General features: G+C 40.6%; 1 protein-coding gene across 1 annotated transcript; it reads right to left on the reverse strand.

The window, feature by feature from the left end:
• Positions 1–303: 303 nt before the first annotated feature.
• Positions 304–17,196, reverse strand: pgfb (placental growth factor b). The gene is made up of 7 exons (XM_040136313.1): positions 16,584–17,196; positions 4,370–4,406; positions 2,916–3,112; positions 2,725–2,804; positions 1,972–2,001; positions 1,802–1,864; positions 304–1,708 (listed from the first exon to the last, which is right to left on the reverse strand). Exons 1-7 carry the CDS (start codon positions 16,644–16,646, stop codon positions 1,687–1,689), a joined length of 492 nt encoding a protein of 163 aa, XP_039992247.1. The 5' UTR covers positions 16,647–17,196; the 3' UTR covers positions 304–1,686.
• Positions 17,197–19,784: the final 2,588 nt, after the last annotated feature.

Raw genomic sequence — 19,784 nt, forward strand, 5'->3', positions numbered from 1 at the left:
CCCCTGCAGGCTTATGTGGCTCTTTGAGCTCTAGATGTGGACTAAATACATTTTTTATAAAGAAATGTATATGATACGCGTCTTTTACAAAACAAATATCGATACGGTAGAGGGCCATTGTTTGCGAGAATGTGAGAAATGTTAACGTTAACGACAGTTAAAGGTAGGCTATTATTACTCATTTGTACGGGTTGGTCTATGTTTAGTAAAATAAATCACACAAGACAAGCTGACAACCATAACGATTTAATTACAAAATAAATATTTAAATGAAATAAAAATACGAACACAGTAGAAATGTTACTTTTTACATTTTCATAGAGATTTTCTTTGTGTAGTACATGAAAAAAAACTTCAAAAGGACATCATTTTACGTAACTACTTCAGCTGATCCCTTCCTTACTGCAGCTTTTCCAAAAACAGCCAGAGGAAGACACCTGTGGTGTGGGCTTATGTGACTCTTGCGTCACCAGGGTCCACACAAAGACAAAATCGTTTTTTATATATCTGTGAAAACAAACATAAACAAAACAAAACAACCTACAAACAAAAACAATAATTATAATCAATACTCTTCAATTGGCGTCAATATCAAATGAGGACTGCTTGAGTGCACTGGTTATTGTATTATTGATTGGCCTATTCCTACTGGGCTTAGCCACATCCACCTTGCCGCCTAAGATACACTCACTGGTGTATTTTAACATAAACTGATTCCACATGGCTGAATTTTTATTCATTTCGAAAGCAGCTATAACTACTATTCTATCCTGCCGTCGAAACACAAGCAATAAGGAGAGATTTCAAAGAATAATTTGGATATTTGAACAATTTGATATATCATATTTATTTACACACAGTCTTCTGCAGATATTTGCACTTGATCAACTTTTGTGATAAATATTGTTCTTATTTAGGTGTGAATTGGTGGTAAAACACTTCCACACTCTTATCTGATCACATGGCACTATGGAGGGAGAAGATACATACAGAATAAGCGATTGTGGGAATGTTACTTTCGTAACTGATAGATAAATGGCAATAAGCTGATGACTTGATTGATTGTGACTGACACTTTCCTATGTCTAATTTTATTCTTATATTGTACTTTCTTGTAGGGCAGTTTTGAAATCGTTTCCATAAACACTAGAGGGAGACATTTCTTTATTGCATGTACAAAGCAGCTACACAATCAGTCCAACATATGCTGCTATGACAAGTCAAGGTGTCTTAGATAAGGTTTAAACAAGGAATGACAAACTTGTTACAGGTTGCTGGTCCAAATATATTCAGCTATATCAATAAATATAGATTTTAAACATAACCACCTTTAAATACCAAAGAAATCGACAAATTACAATAACTGATACAGTAATAACTAGTATAAAAGAAAAGGCATCAGTCTGTTTGATTCTACATTGCACTGGCTCCCAGGTATATCCATTGTGTCAGGTTTGTAACAGCAGTATTCCCACCAATAGAAACACACTTCCTGTTGAACCTTGTCATTACAAGTGCTCTCCTGCTCAGCAGCAGGAGAGCATGTCAGCAAAACAACCCAGCTTTCTGAGTCTCCGGCTGTAGACACAGTATTGATAGATGAGCAGAGGAGACTCTTGATGCCGTCACTGGGCTGGACATAAATAATGAGCCACACTGCAACAGGGGGTTGGGTCACCACTGCAGTTACCTGCGAGGGATCTGGCACCTAAAGGGCACAAGAAAGAATAATGTATTTTTAAAGCTGTTAATTGATAGTTGGAGGGTATTCAAATTCTTTCTCCCAAGATTGCACCATCACCCGTCACATTCTTTCAGTTTTTGTTTCTCCTTTCTCTTCCTTCCTCTTCCTCTTTGCCTTTTCCTACAACAAGAACAAAATCACCAGTAAGCCTCCATTCACTGAGACGGAAAATTGTTCTTTTCAATAATCTCAAAACTGATGTTATAACCGTACATTCACGTTCTTACCTTTCAACCTTCACGACAGGTTTCCTGACTCTGAGGAACAAATGTTTGAATAAATTATAATATCCAAGTGCAATGTTATTTTTCAGTCATTGTAAATATTTGCCGACCCCGTCTCCTAGAAATGACATTTATATACTCGTAATTTGTGTTACCAAATATATTTTGAGGGACACATAATTGCTCTATTATGTTCACTGGTGATGTGTTTTCTGGTGAAGGAAGTGCTAAATTTTTGTACCATGCACAAGTGGAGGAGGGTGGGGTGGATGGTCAACCTGGAGACTGGGGTTTGTGTGCTTAGGTTCGGGCAACAAAAGCACTTTTTGTAAAGTTAGGAAAAGATTTTGGTTTCGGTTAAATGCTAATGAAGTAAACGTGTCACGTCTCACGCTTAAAGTCACTACTGACTTTTTCAGTATCTGACCAGGACCACGATCCCTCCCTAACCTCCCTATCCCAAAGTGTTTTTTGCCCAAACCTAATCATAAAAAACATCACCCGTTAGTCGCTATGAGCACATATTGAAGAAAAGAAGTGAAATATGTTGTCTGTGAAGTTTTGGCAGATACAGTATGTACATTTTGCAATTTGGCACATACATTATTGAGAAACTTTTCCTGATTATGTTGATATAAAATGTGTCCAGTGACATTTCTTTGCTGTTGTATTCCTAGTATACAAGCGTAATTTCTCGGGATGGTATTTGCATACTTATGAATATTTTCTGTCGCAAATAACGACTTGTTTTCTTACCTACATTCACATGTCTGATGCTCCACAAATGTCATCTCAACATATTCCTGACCCGGCTCTGATGGCCTGATTTTCAAGAGCTGAGGGATAAAATGTGGGAAGATTATCAATAGAAGCAAATACAGTAAGTATAGCAACGGATCACATAAACCTAACAAGAGAAGTAACATTGAACCAGACCATTTTCTTACCTGCATGGTGACGTTTGTGGTGTGGGTGGGATGACACTCCAGGTTCTCGTCGCCGCAACAACCTGCACACCTCACCAGCGGCACACAGGAGGGGCTGTAGATGTGCTCCACCTCTGTCGGGTACTCCTGCACCACCTCCACAAGCTTCTCAATGGTCCGGCAGAAGCTGCGACCCCACACTTCTTGAAACATTAACACTGTGGATGAGAAAAGGGGTTTGAGAGTGGGCCACTTTTGGAATTGCAAACCAGTCGGCTTGTGTTTTTTATGAGGACTCTTGTTTTCAGAGGACAATATAGGTGCTGAGTGGCATATGGGCAGATAAATAGAGCAATATTATTATTGTCTTTCTGTGTTACTGTCAAAGTACAGAGTGAAATTGACAGCTTATTTGGGTTTGCGTATGTCAAGGTGTTTATGAAGATAAATTAGAGCTGCCAAGATAAAAACTTCTACTAATACTTGAAAAAAACTACACTCTTGATGATATTGTCATACACAAACAGTATTGGTAACTACCTCAATAATCCAACAATGGCATGCTCATATCATGTACACAGAAACCTAAAACCAGTTGCGATATGCCAGTGTGTATCCTGTTTTCATTTTGACGTAAAAAGTTTATGTAATGTACAGTATGCTTTCCTGTGGGAGTATATGTGTGAAAGTGTCCCAGTTGCACAGTCTGTGTGGGAGGAACAGGGACGACTACGGCCGAACAAACAGAGAAGGAAGAGAAAACAAACACTGGAAACATGGTCATGAACAGAACCCTGCTGGAGCTGGAGCTGAGCTACCCCGCAGGCAACTCTGGGATAGTAGTGACCCCTGGGGTCAACGAATGGAGCCTGACACCACAACAGCTGTTTATAAAAGCAGACAGGCTGGGAGGAGACGGCTGGGGGGAAGCATCTACGGTAGGGAGATGAGGCCATGAACTGTAATGTTGTACAGCGCAAAGGGCCAGTTCACTGGCCAGTTATTGCTCCTTGAGCTGACTTTGTGTCTGCTGCATGTCCTCTTAATCCTCTCTGGCTGCAAGTTCTACAGGTCTTTAACATTTAATTTCTATTTCTTTTAGCAGCATTAATTTATAGCGATGTGAGGGAGAAACAGGATGGGGGGGGGTAATCTCTTCTACTCCAGACATATCCTGCTATTCTCTAAATTCAGATCAAATTCATTGATGAACACACATTCAAGATTCAAGAACTTAGTCATTTATATTTATCAACAGCGCAAGACATGAATACACCTGTTTAAAGGTACTTTGTCAGGACTGGCATCCATTGGACTCCATCCATTGGAGTAAAAACAGTAGTTCAACTAAACATCCCGAGCTACTTTTTAAAAGTGACCCTTATTAACTCTTGTGCTGTAGAATGCTTTTTTTAAAAGTAACACCCCCAACACTTACAGAAAATTTCAGAGATAAAACAAGCAGAAATTCCTACCTTCAGTTGTACTGTTTATGTTTGCCAAAGGTAGACTCTGCAAAAAACACAAAAAAGTGAGTATAAAATTATTGATTATTCATTCAGGTCTACCACATATTAAAGTGTAAAACCCTTAATCTATTTAGTTGAGCGTCCAAATTAAATGGTGGAGACTGAAACAAAGATAATAGCAAACATATACAAATTAAGGCAGAATAAAAGGGATACACGTTATAACCCCTCTTTCCTTAACCCACGCCTTTCAGACTGGAATGTGAAATACTTACAAAATACCCTGTATATAAAGACAGCATTGGCCTACAGTTGAATACCTATTACTGATAGTCAAGTATCTTTGTCCTGTAGTGGTGATAGCTGGAACTACGCTAAAATAAATTGGATTATCATACACCTTTTTTGGCTGGACCAAGACAGCGAGGTCAGCCTGACAAACGAGAATGTCCGTGACTGACTGACTGACTGATTGCATGACAAAGTTACAGCATTGGTCAGCCGAATGCTGCATGACTGAGTGATGATGTTACACCATTGGTCGGCCGGCCATGTGTTAGAATTTCCCCATTGGCTGTGGATCTTTCAAAATGATTTGGCGTGAACAATTTCTATTACGTCATCTGGGGGGCGTTTACAGGCAGTGTTGCCAATTTAGCGCTTTTGTTGTTAGGTTGACCAACTTTTCAGACCCCGCAGCGACCTTTTTTCAAAAAAAGCAAGGCAGCTGACACAGACGCGAATGAGCTTCTATCTTTCTCTCTACGTGATCATTTTACAAGGAAATATAGCTGAAATCACAGCCGTTGTCTTTAACTTATATGTTTGGTGATTTCGTCAGACGATCTTGTGGTTATAAAATCAGGATTTTAGCAGTGCAGAGCAGCAGCTTGGGAATGGCTTGGAAGTGACTGCCGGTTAACATGTAGTCTTATTGGGCCGCATTTCAATCACTATTTCATACTTGTTCCATTGTCTGACAACAGAAACAGGAAAACATGTAAATGAGCACAGAGAGCAGGAGAGAAGCAAACAGGTAAAGGGCTGAAACCAGCTGTAACTAGGCAGGATGCAAATACAACATGATAACGTCATGAATATGCAATTTAGTGTTTTCTAATGACATTTAGCTAAAGTAGCAAAAGCAGGCTTTTGCTACTTTACATTGAAAGTAGTTGTTACCACGACAGTTTACAACTACGTCCTTAATTTCGCACATTGAACAGAAGTGGCCCAGCCATATACTAGGTTTTGACCTAGTCTTGTTGCCCCCTGCAGCGGAAAAATCTTTCTGACAAGCAGCAGATTCAGTCTCTCATGTACAGTATATCACGTTTGTCTGTGTGCCCAACTGTTTAGGTTCAAAACCTGTTTCCTGTGGTGTAAGATTCAGCTCTCTATTTATTTTCCCATTGATGGTTTCCTCCTCCGTCTTGATTTTTTCCCATCATCCCATGATAAACAGAGTGCATTTCTCATTCGCCTGGGAAAACACAAAACCTCTAGTTGACTCCATCTCAGGAAGGGAAATCTACATTTGATAAAATACACTCCAGCAGAAGTGCAGGACAGGCGGCAGACAACCTGCCTCCGCAATCTGTCTTCATCACTGGTGTTACATATCAGTGTTTCTGTGACACACACCTGAAGACGCTTATACTGTCTGTGTACACAATGAGACAGTGAGCATGAGAAATAGTGAAATTGACTGAAAGTGTCAGGCCAAAACTTGTTATATAATAGAAAAAAGACAAACATGGACTTTCCCAGATGATGGAAGTTAGGACTGTTGCTTTTTACACCATCTGTCCATTTCTAAATTGCCTCCACTTCCTGTTATGAACTAAAATTAGTTTGAGGGTGAGGATAGCATCTGTCAGCACAGTGCTCTATTCAGCAATTTTTTTGTTTTTTTTTCCCCAAACAATGTGATTAAAGAGGAATGTCCTGCTTTGATGATGATGATGCATTCACACTCACACAAACATTTCAGAGGTTTCCGTAGAACTGTCACTGAGATAAGTGTCGGGCAGGTCTGTGTATTTGGGACCAATCAGTCTTCTCTGCAGCAGAACACAGTGTATGACAGACTTCATATCAATAGATACACAAGAGCTTCCAGTCAACCACTTAGGTTCAGTCCTCCCTGTGTTAGGGGAACTGTTGAGGCAACTCCCTTTATCTCAAAGGGGCTGGTCATCTGGCCAAAATGTACAGCTGTTCCTCTGGCAGCAGACTTGTTCTATAGAGTGGCGTTCACTGAACTGTGCTGGTTTTACAACAGCACCACAGGATATAAGCTCCATTTGCAGGATATCCTTTATGCACAGCATGGGAAAGTCACAGTTCAGTTAAAGTTATTGTTAAAAATTACTTCCACTCTATGGGGCATTGATTATTTTTTTCATCCTCTGCAGCAATGCCAGGCTGATAAAATAAATCCTTTTCTAGTGTTAATTGGCATATGATCTACTCTCTCTCTTCACCTCTATGGGTGTTCATGAGACTGCTCCACATCACAAGGGATTTTTGGCTCTGGTCTCAGTTGCCGTTGAGAATGTGGTGAGGTGGGGAGGATTTTCTGACCTTGGTCATGGGTTAAGCCTTGACATGGCAAAGAAGCATCTTTGGCACCTCCTGTGGTGGAGGATAGAAGAGTGAGCTGGCCATAAAACGCTGCCAGATTATAACAGGCTGCATGAAGATCTTCACGTAGACATTCCTTCCTCAGAGGTATTACAGGTATTAACTGTTGGATTAATAGTGACTGGGAGGTAATTCAGCTCTTGCAGAAAGGGAGAACCACTTTACATAAATATGTATATAAACTTGTCTAATAAACCCAAGAAGCAAGATCACTCTCTGAGTAGTCTTCTCAGGGTTTCACTTCACTCTCAAGGTTTCACTTCATTCCCTAATGACCTTTTTCAGGGAGTTTTTCTGTGTCCTCTGTGAGGGTCTAACATTGCCATGTGTCATTTACATTTATTGTTTTCCTAATGTTGGTGCTAAGACCTTTGAGACAAAGTGTGATTAAGGGCTAGGCAAATAAACCTGACTTCACTTGACCTGACTATAAATTCTTCCCGTCTTGGCAAATGAAATACCTCTACTCTTTGTCCTCTGCTTTATATGTACAACATCTGGGGTTTGGAAAAAAAATCATTTAAAAAGCTACGTTCTAACTAACTAAAAACAACAAAAGAAAAACCCTTCTTACCATTGGATAGAAATAAAAAATTTGCAACTTTTCTGAATTTGCAGGATTGATTTGCTGCACAATTGAACACAAAATATCTTGCTGTCAATAGTAGATTAAACATCAAGGGCTAGGTTGGGCAATACACAAAAAATCAGACCCAAAAGTAGCTTTGGGGGGAAGTAAAACCCTTATTTGGCAACAACAAATTTGTAAAGAAAAATATATGTATTATACACTCACTGAGCACTTTATTAGAACACCATATTGATACTGGGTAGGGCCTCCCTTTGCTCTCAAATAAGCCTCAGTTGTTATCGGCATGGATTACACAAGATGTTGGAAACCTTCCTTTGAGACTCTGGTCCATGTTGACATGATTGCATCACCTGATTTCTGCAGATTTGTCAGCTGCACATTCATGCAGCCAAACTCCCGTTCTACAACATCCCAAAGGTGTTCTATTGGATTCAGATCTGGTGACTGGGCAGGCCACTGAAGGACACTGAACTCATTGTCAAGTTCATGAAACCATTTTGAGACAACTTTTGCTTTGTGAAATGGTGCATCATCATGCTGGAAGTAACCATTAAAGGATTGGGTAAACTGTGGCCATAAAGGGATGCACGTGGTCAGCAACAATTAACACATAGGCTATGGCATCCAAACTGTGATTGATTGGTAACAAGGGGCCTAAAGTGTGCCAAGGAAACATTTCCCACACCATTACACCACCACCAGCTTCCTGGACTGTTGAAATAAGGCAGGTTGGGTCCATGGATTCATGCTGTTGTCGCCAAATTCTGACCCTACCATCTGTGTGCCACAGCACAAATCCAGATTAATCAGACCAGGCTACGTTTTTCCAGTCTTCAGCTGTCCAGTTTTGGTGAGCCTGTGCCCACTGCAGTCTCAGATTTCTGTTCTTGGCTGAGAGGAGTGGGACCTGATGTGTTCTTCTGCTGTTGTAGCTCTTCTGCCTCAAGGTTGGACGTGTTCTGCATTCTGAGATGTGTTTCTGCTCACCAGTTATAAAGAGGGGTTATCTGAGTTACAGTAGCCTTTCTCTCAGCTCCAACCAGTCTGACCTCTTGACCTCTCTCATCCACAAGGCGTTTACGTCTGCAGAACTGCTGCTCACTGGATGTTTTTTGTTTTTCAAAACATTCTGAGAAAACTCTAGAGACTTTTGTTTGTGAATATTCCAGGAGACCAGCACTTTTACAAATACTCAAACAAGCCCATTTGGCACGAACAATCATGCTATGGTCAAAGTCACTGAGATCACATTTTTCCCCATTCTGATGTTTGACATGAACATTAACTGAAGCTTAAGTGCAGTGTACATTTACATTGAAAAAGGTCACAAATGTTTCACTGATCTGTGTAAAAGTGGGTATACTGCAGAATCACTGGCCTGCAACTAGCAGTTACTGTCATTATCAAATACTATATTGGTTACGTTTTTTTAAATGAACTACCATATATATATATATATATACACACATATATATATATATATATATATATATATATATATACACACATATATATATATATACACACATATACATATATATACACACACATATATATATACATATATACGTATATACATATATATACATACACATTTACACACACACACACACACACACACACACACACACACACACACACACACACACACACACACACACACACATTAAATGTCATACAAAGCATATGCAAATCTTATGTTTCAGAACCCAAAGATGCTACCTTAACATTGCTCATTACTCTGAACAACAGCATAAAAAAGTCATAGGTATTCCCGTTATAATATGAAATGTTGAACAAGAAAATTTGAGACACTTTATTGTAACTGGGCCTTGGTAATTTCATTTGATAAATTACTTAAACAAGTAATCACTAAGCAAAATTGTCATTGATTAAATGTCTAATTTTTTCAGCACTATTGTTGGGCCAGAGGATTCCTGCCTAAAAGCCATTCTCATTAACATGTTGGATATATAATGAGAGTCACGTTCCCCCGGGCCTCTCTGGCCACTGTCTCATAGTTGTACAAGCTGTTTTCTTCTTAAGCCAGCTGCTTCTCAGAGACTTTTTTCTAACCAACACAGTGTATCTGTGCTGCCTGGACCAGATTGGTTTGCAAAGTGAGGGGCAGTTAGTCAGAGCAAGAGATGTGAGATTAAAACATCTATAGCAGTAGCAGCAGTAATCAAACAGTGACATTAAGGCTTGTCATGCATGATTGCCAAGCTGTTGTAAAAACTAGTCTCCTATGTTTCTGAAGTCTTTAGCGCAAGTTTGTAAGCTGCTGGCTGAGATTTTGCGGCATCCTCTAGGTCAGATCAAAGGACCTGTTGTGTCCCTGGGCTCCCACTGTCAGGCCACAGAGGTCCGGGGCCTCATGACTCTCCACTCCCACACAGTTGAACTGCGTCATCTTTAACCTCCTTGCTTAACTCCATCTGTCAAAGGAAGGGCAGTGTGCGTAGGGAGCAAAAATAAAACATGATGGGGACCCAGCATAATGGTCATAAAAGGTTTTTTATCTTTGAGGCTCAAGCAGGGAAGGGGGGGAGTGGGGGGAGATGGGCAATTCAACAGCAGGTACAACACCAAAAAGATCTGGCTACCAACCAGGCTGCATATTCCACAGTGTAAAGTACTGCAAATCAAATGCAGAGAGATTTCTTTGACAGTTTAACCTAAATAGACAGGAGTCCTTCTCTTTGGTGACCAGACTGGAAGATGATGCAAAACTAAATGAATTCATCTAGGTTTCTCTTCCCCTTTGAATTGCGAAACAATGACAGTAAAGGGTAAGCCATGTGAGGAGAGTGTGAGATGTGAGTGGTTGTGAATTTCAGCTTCAAATCCTTAAAGGTAAGAGTGAAAAATTGAAAAAAAACAAACATGTAATTATCAGTATGACCGACTGGCACACGTGCATTATCAGATTTACATTACTACTGCGGCGCTACTTTGGCTGTATTAGTGTATTTTAGTCCTCTTAAAACATTATTCACCTCAGTCAAGCGATTCAACTTGATTACATGACTAAGGTTTACAGCACGATGCAAATACTTTCAACAGATTCACTTGTAACAAAAACTAACTGAAATTAGTAAATATGTCAGAGTTGAGGGACAATAGTAGACTGGCTGACTTTTGGAAAACCCCCTCTTCAAGTCTTCTAGACTCTGGCAAATGATCCCGGCTACTGGGCATGATGCCATTATTTACAATGCTTTCTGAAAAGGTTCAAACCTAACCTTATTCGGTGAGGGTAACAGTGTGGATAAACATTCCATGGATGAAATGCAAGCTTATGGCTCTTGAATTGAGTTTGGTAACTGAGGCAACATATATGCCAGGAAGAGAAGGCTGTGTCACGGTTTTGGTCTGACTAAAGCTTGACTCTGAACACAAGACCACACGGGATGGAGACCACTAAAGCAGAAAGAGTGAATACAAACACAGAGACAGCTAGACGAGTGAGAAACAGAGCTACCTCCCTGCCTCACTGATCTCCCTCATCCATCCTTTATCGAGAACCAGATTCCGCATCATCAACACCATGACCATGACATAAATTCTCAGGCCTCTCACGGGGTCTGCAGGTCACTCTATGTATTCTCCACCACTACAAAAGAAAGCCAGGCTCTGTTTTGTATACATGAGGAGGGTGAAACTGCAATGACAGCGGTGCCATTACATGTCTGACAGTATCCAGCTGGGTCTCTAGGGTGGTCAGGTCAGGGCTTTTGATCACAGAGCGCTGCCAAAACACCAACAAACTTCAATAGAGCATGAGGTAGATGTGCCACAACAATTTCTCAAGTAATCTGGGTGAATGGAGCCTTTGAAATCCAGCGTCATAGGTATGTAGCATAGTGTCTTGGCAGGCAGGTTGCAGTCACTTCCTGGAGTTTCCGCTGGTTGCCTGGCCTCACGGTGACGACAAACTCCAGGAAATTGTTGGGCCTGAGTAAGAAATAGTTAGTCCAGTGTAAAACGAAAACTTGTTGTGTTTACACTTCAGTTTTTGTACAGATTACAGGGTAGCAACACCCCCTTTCCAGTCTTTATGCTAACATATGCTAACCATCTCCTGGCTGTAGCTCATTTATTGCACAGACATGAAAGTAGTATCAATCTTTTCATCTTCCTCTCAGCAAGAAAGTGACTAAACACATTTCTCAAAATGTAAATGTAAAACTATTCCTATGAGACACTTTCTTTCAAGAGGAAGATAATGATATCCTTTAATATAACTATTTTATCTTTGGCAGTGAGTTTACTTACAAACTATCATGTTTTCTTGGAGTACTGAAAGAACAAGTAAAAAGGTTCAAGTGACAGGGGAGAGGTAAGGGTCCATATAAATGTTGATTTAGATAAACACCATTTCCTCAGTATAAGTCCATTAATGCATGCACAAATGTCCCCCAAAAAGACACACACACAAAACACACAACCACTGCACCCCGTCCTCAAACATACACATACACGACACAGGTCTTGAGATAAGGCTGACCGGTGGTAATTGTGGTCTCTATTACAGTAAACGCTGTTCTCCCTATGTAAACCACAGTAAATTACATCCAGATGGGAGATTAAAGCTCGCCTGAATAGACGGCTGCCCCCGAGCGACACTGCTCCTCCTCCTCCGCAGGAGGAAGGAGAAATCCATATTTCCTGACTGCGATTGAGTCTCTCCCCTGGGCCGGGACATTACAACTAGAGGAAAATACCACAACAATGCAAATAAAAGCCCTATCAGTCAGCAGGTCACTACCACTGCATGGCCTCACATGCAGACATCTGAACTAGAAAGATGTTCAAGTGTATGAGAGAGGCAGAGACAGCGAGGGAAGGGGGAATTTGACTTTTTAATGTTTGATTGTTGATAATGGACCTGTATCCTGACAAAAACAGTTAAGTCTGAGGAACTGAAACCTACACCTGACGCTTTCTGTCTCTGTTTATGTAACTCCATTGTAATAACTGGAAATGTAACATCATGCCGTCTACTTGGCTAAGTATGAACAAGAATAAGAAAACCACACCAAGAACACAAACACACACACGTGTGTGATGCAGATGGTCAGACACATGCCTTGTCCTGCTGCTGGTGATGATGTAAAGGAAACACATGTGTAACGTCATGTCCGCACAAACAGATATGACAGCAGAAGCTGAAGTTCAATGCCTTCTTTTGTTTTGCTAAGAGACATCAGTTACATGCTTTAATGGTGACGTGATGACTAACTGTCTGGCAGAGACAAGAAGTGTTTCCCATACCTGGTTTCTGTGCCTTTTTCCAAGGAAAATGCTGTGTTTTTAAGAAACACCAACTAGGAAATTCATAATCTTATACCAAAGAGGCTTACAAGTCTTATCCTACCCTGATTTTGTTAATATAACAGACATTTTGAGCTGAATTCGGAGTTGTTCATCTGACTGCGTCTCTAGCACTGCAGTGTTTCTTCATGGAAACACTGATCTACTGTCAGGTGGGTTTGGTTGTGTTGATGCAAAATTTCACCTGCATTATCATACACACAATCACTGTAACAGTAAAGGAAATGTACTGTTTTGTTACAAGGTTGGGACAGTTATCAAAGGGGCAGGAGGCAACAGGTTTGGCAGTTATTTGCAAAGCTCTTTGAATCATCAGAGTGCAGTGGAGACAGGATGTGAAACATGATATCACACTGTGACTTGAAGATGGACACGTACGCACACACTGTACATACTGCATACAATATGTGGTTTATATGCACTGGAAGTACCAATAATACACCGAACAGGAGGATGGAGAGTGTTGAGGAATGTGAGCAAAATCACCAGTGGATGGCAGTTAAATCATATTCTCCATCAGACAGCCCTGGTGATAGGGTGACCAAGAGGCCACCATTGTTCAGAATGGAAACCCAGGTGCTTCCACCCTCAATCAAGAGCCATACTGGATATACATGGGACCAGGACAGTTTCATGAGAATGAATCGTAACCATACATATTAACAGAGTACACATATGACTGGTGGTCCACAGTTATGATTCAGGATTACATGGATTCAATCAGCTGCCATATTGACGTGGGATAAATCGCAACATTTAGCATTATTGATTTAATACAAAATGTTACTAACTGATACCTAATGACTGTGGTATTTTATGCTTTAATCAATGATGCATCATTTTTATACTCAACTGTAATCTTCTCTCCAAATCTCACTAAGCACATGAATATAACACCAGTGGCTTAGTGCTGTATACTGTATGCTTTTACCAGCTGTGAACAACTTGTTAGGGCTTACCAAAGTAAAATAAAATTAAACAGAATTTATGTCTCATTTTTACAAGTTTCCCAACATGGTGGATGAGATCCCAAAAGGGGGTCACAAAATGAGACCAAGGGGTAAACAAGATTACATTTATTTTTTCAGACATTTGTCTAATAATTGATTTTCTTGCGAATACTGTCACTCGATCATTTTCATCTCTTCGCGCCTCTAAAAACGACCAAAAGAAGCACTCTTTGGCTTACCTGGTCATAAACTACTGACATATGTCACTGTTGATGATCGGACACAAGTAGACATTGCTTCGTCTAAGAGGTCATAAGCCCAAAAGGTTGGGTATGCCTGCGACAGACTACTAGGACAATGTTGCAACCCTAAATCAGTATGAAGATTTATGATTAAATCAATATGCAGGGACTACAATTCACATCTGCCTCATTTCATCCAACATTTAAATGATAGGGAATTTCCATTGATAAAAAAGGGCTTAACTACATGTTTCTACCACACGTACACAAACACTAAGCTCTGCTGTAAATCCCTGGTAGTAAAGAAGCGTTATTAAGCTGTTAACCCCACCCTCTTTTGGCTACTCCATGTTTCATAGCGGACATGAATAAGTGCATGAGTCACAAGGCTGCTGACGACAGTTCCAGCTGTGATGGTGATGAGAAATCATCATTATCAATTAGTGCCACATATTTATGGGTAGAGAATCCAAAAGAATGACATTTATAAATAGCACTCCCAACCGCATGGCCAATATTTGCTTTTTCCACTTTGGCACGCTAATCTTGACAGTTTACTGCGGGAGCTGGCAGGATGGACACCTACCAGAAAAGTTTCATTTTGCCACTATGAGCAGAAAAGAGCTGCTAGTATGAGTGTCACTTGTTTGCTTAAAATGGGAAGTATTTAGTTCCTCAAATATATTCAAGTGCAGTGAAGCAGTAAATCAGAACAACTGTTCCTTTTTCAGCTGATCTTTCAACAAAGAACTCAAGGGTTAGAGAAGGACCCAGACCGCAGAAATAACAAGCTCAGATCCTCATAGATTGTCTTTATGACAGACTGGATCTTGAATCTCTGAACTGAACTGAACTGTTTACATTTCCTGTCATTCTTCACGGCAGTGGGGGGCCATTTAGCCTACTACATGTTGAGGGCCCTGGATTTTGTCACTCCTGTTTTGACTAAGAAGGCCATGAGCTGATTATGAGGATTAGTGGAGATGTGTTGATCCCATGCCTCTCCCACTCACCCTCAACTCAGCAACAGCTGCAGGGTCTCCGGTTAGACAATCTGGTGGGACGTGGAGCTTTTTTCCTACCTTGAGAGTCTGAATGAGTCTGTGTGTAAAGTTAAACTGCTGCAGCGTTACTTTTAGTTCAACGTGCAGCAGCAGTGTATGGAGTGTGACAGTAACGGTGAATACAGGCCTGGTTTTGCATTAAACAGGAGAGCCATCAGAGACAGCTGCCAGCCCTCAGCCACCTTGAAAGGAAGTCAGAGACTGAATGGGTTCAAGAGCTCGAGTGTTAGTTGGCACGAGTCCTGCTGTCCAATGCACATCCTCTTACAAGTGTTTCTACGGTGCAACACAGGGCCTTTGAATGAGTCCTCACTCCAGTTACAGCTCTGTCCTGTTCTGGCACATTTTCATTAAAAGACTAAGAGGCAATGCCAGGCCAGCAGAGAACAGAACAGCTTTGTACTAATCCACTGTCGCCTGACAATGATATGACTAGCCTGAAGTTAAATTTCAATAGATTATTACACACATACGCACACACACACGGGTTCATCTTCATTTTTGTGATACTGCGCCCTGCACGTATCCATTTAACATGCAGATATACATGTATGCCGAGGTAAAAGACAGGATGAAAAAAATTGCTGGTGCAGATTAAAAGAATTCAAGACCGTAAACCTTCTTGCCAGTTTTATCTGCAAACACTTTTTCTTCTGCAATATGAAACAACTTGTTCACCACCAGGATCTCTTCTGCTGAAAAGTTATATATCTATTATAATATAGTAGATATTACCATTCAAATATGTTGAAGAAGATCCCTTATTTTAGGAGTTTCTCTCACCAACATAGACAGAGAGCATTTTTCTCGATGGAAATCTACACCGAGGCAAACATAAATAAATAAAAATAAGGCTTCATCAAACAAGAGTGAACATAATCCATGTCTGTGAAACCGGGCTATAAAGTACCATGCGGCTGTAATTATAAGCTTAGTAGGCTTCGCCAAATAAAACAGTGAGTCACTTTGCATCATGTGTTCCAGGGGGAGAGTGATGCAGTTTGTCACGTTCCATCTTATGAATGAAGTAAGAAAGATGGCGCTCATTCAAAACGATATGAAGGTGTGATAGCGCTATGGATTATTATCACGTCCTTATCAACGGTCTTCTGCCGACTCAGACATTTTCTATGTACATTTTGGACTGACATCAGGCTATGGAATGATATGCACTTTCACTTTTTTCTTTTTGAATATGCCATCAAAAACTTTCATTATTACTTTGTAATGTTTGTTGTTTTAATGGCAGACACCGTGGAAGACCAGCGTGATCTAACTAGAATGTGGGAATCTTAATGTTAATGTTAAGCCTGGTTTTGCTCCGAAACCACGGAAACTCCCGCCTTTCCGTGCCGAGAGCGAAGTCTCTCTGAATGTATTTCTTCCTACCTGTGCAGGTGAGAGCAGCAGATAAAGCGCCACCGCAGTCTCGATGACAAAACCGAGTTTCATTTCGCGACGTCTGTGGGTTGAGAGAGGGGAGGAGGCGGGGGCGGTAACGGCTCCTTTTTGCACACGATAAAACAATCCAACAAAAGTCCCAAAATACTCCGAAAAGAAAATAGATGCTGACTGAGAATTTCCAAGTCATCCGCTGCCGGTTTAGTAGAGCTGAGAATGAGTGTAGTCACGTAGCTCCCGCTGCCGCGTGTAACCTGATGAAGCAGATGGTGCTTACTAATGAGTAAGGCCCCAGAGGCGAAGTGGAGGTGCTGGGGCAATAAACTACTACTGTCAAAAATTACAAAAAAAAAAAAAAACAGGATGTTTTATATTCAAGTTTAAAACGGACTGAGTCCGAGTACAAATCTTCATATATTATACGCAGGCGAAAGTAAATGCGCAGTCTGTTCAGCCCAAAATCTTCAAGTGTTGATTTGCTACGAAACCCCCCCCCCAAAAAAACAAAACAAACAAACAAAAACAAAAATAGCCCCAAAAAACCCAAAGATGCATTAAGTTGCAAGGGCAGTTATAGTTTTCACTCCTGCTCTGAGCTCCAGTCGGCAGAAACGCACACTTGCCTCTAATTGCACTACACTACCTTTTCACCAGCTGTCCATTTAAATCTCCTCCCCTTCTCTGTCCTCCTCTCTGCCCTGTTTCATCTGGCTTCACAGAAGTCACTGATGAGACGAGTTTTTTTTTTTTTTTTTTTTAATAGCCTCTTTAAGATGCAGCATGTAATGATAATTTATGTATAGCTGTAAATGGTTATCATAGAGCTTTTGATATTGCTGCGGATGCTTTATTTCTGATTTCTAGACTATACACCACAGGTGATTTACACTACAGAGTATACACAGAGTTGCTGCGATACTTCTTGCGAGGACTCTCTGTGAGAGCTATTCAGACAAGGTAAACATTAAGAGATCTTCTTCAGTGGCGACATAGATGGTGACGGCAACGAATACTGCTGGCCCAGTCCCCAGGATGCACCGAGATTTTCCTCTGAGGTTTTAGTATTTAGTTAAGTTTGCAGAGACAGAGAGGGAGATTCCATTACTGTTGACACATTGAGTTAATCTTCAGCATGGGACTTCAGTGTTTGCAGAAACCCTGGAAGGAAAGGATTCCTTGTGGGCTTCCACACATTCCTTCAACAGTGCTGAATAGCTCCACTGACTCTTGCTATTGTACAGACCCCACTCAGGAGTGTGGTGTTTCTAAACATCTCAGACACTTAAAGCAGAAGTAAGCCATCTCCCCCACTACCATCTAGACATCCTGGCCACAGCATCAGTAAGTTCAGACAGTCAGGAATGATGAAAGACATTTCCTCTAATTATACTCGGCAATATCACAGTAGTCTTTTCCTAAATTGTATCTCTACACTGCAGTGATGGATGCTCTTCAAAATTCAGGCAGAAGACAGAATGGAAGCAAAGCAAACTGTGATTCTTCAGGGAAATGCACTCCACAATTATTTGGTTGCCATTGCCATTGTGTGGATGGTGAAAGTTTTCTCTTACAGCAATGTCAATCTTCTTTTTCTGACTGTCTAACTATCCATCTTATATAATTAGATGGATAATTAAATCTTTGCACTAGCAATATTGCAGCAAAGATGAACCAAAGATGGCCCAGAAGCTAATTTCTCCCTCCTAAGTAGTGAGATTAATACCTCCACTTTTAGAAAGGGTTATGTAAGACTATAATGATGTGGTGCAAGTAATTTTCATGGTTTGTTTAAAAGCTATTTTGAATAGAAGAGCTAAAGATCATAGCTTTTCCTCCCTGCAACAGCAGCCGCACAGACTTGTTTGTTTGTTCAGAGGAAAGAACCAGACTCTTTATGCCATCTCACCATGTGCTTGGAGATCTATCTGTGTTTTTAAAGGTGCATCAGCTCATAGGGCCTAATAAGATCAGTCAAATTGTTTGCACTATGCTGACAGGACAAACAAACCTAGCCGGAGTCATATCGTATTCCAGGGGAGATGGATCTCTCTGCTGTCAGATTGCGAAACAACCTTGACGCCCTCATCGCTTTTACTAAACCCACAAAGCTCGATAGTGTTAAACACGTGTCTTGTCTTTTTGTTATGTGTTAAACAACGTTTTCTATCCATGCCTCTTTAATCAAAACAAGTGTTAAAAAGAAATATGTTGCTGTTCTCTGCCTACTGCACAGATAGATGGGCTTAATATAAGGGATAAAAAAAACTCACAATCCGTTCATTAATATTAAAAATGTTTGAAAGCTTTCACTGATTTAGGATGGAAAATAGAGATCAAAATGTTAGCTGAACCTCCTCTCTAATTAAGTTTCGTGATAAGGCTTCATGAGTGACAGAAGGTCAACTGGTCGAATGAATAAGTCCCTCGTAGTCTGCAGTGTCTCTTGATGTTGTGAGGACCAAATGGGTGGCTCTCAGGAACTGGAGTGCCAAAGTAAGCACATTTCCCTTTTGCTGTTGACCCCTCATTTTCCCAGATTGCTGAGTAAAAGGTAAACAGATGAACAACATTAATGATGTCCATTCATCATTGTTGGGGCGGCTTTGGTTTCCTCCACAGTGGGGCCTTTAAGGGGAAGGTGGAGAGCTAGAGAGCCCCTTACTTTGAAGGATCTCATTAAGAATAGTTAGAGCCCTTCAGGGAGACCAAAGTTTCTGCTGAAGACAGAAGTTAGTCACAGTGTCACTGTAGTTCTTATAGATTAATTCATCGTCATATATATCATCGTACGGTGTGGTCCAAAACAGTGCATACTGCTGTATACATATTTTAAATACAGAAACTAAAAGAGCAAATGTACAAAAGAAAAGAGAGGACAACCAGAACAAGAGAATTCTGGGAGATGATGTAATATGATTTTAAACATGTTGAACCACCTGGACAGCAGACCCAAACAGGATACGGCAATATTTAACACCCAGACCCTTTCTTCCTGCCATTAATTAGCTGTGACAAACCATGAATCCTTTCCTCCAGCATCAACTGTATCATTGTAAAGAAAACTATATTTGAAATAACTGGTAAATAGGAAGTGCTCCAGCCATGAGAAAAAGCTGCTTACTGTTACCTAAGGTGATTAGCATTATGTCACAACAAGTTCTTTCATTTAAAACATGTCAAATCCTGTTT

Source organism: Xiphias gladius, chromosome 10 (genome assembly GCF_016859285.1).
Source record: "Xiphias gladius isolate SHS-SW01 ecotype Sanya breed wild chromosome 10, ASM1685928v1, whole genome shotgun sequence".
In the NCBI taxonomy this organism is placed as follows: domain Eukaryota; kingdom Metazoa; phylum Chordata; class Actinopteri; order Istiophoriformes; family Xiphiidae; genus Xiphias; species Xiphias gladius.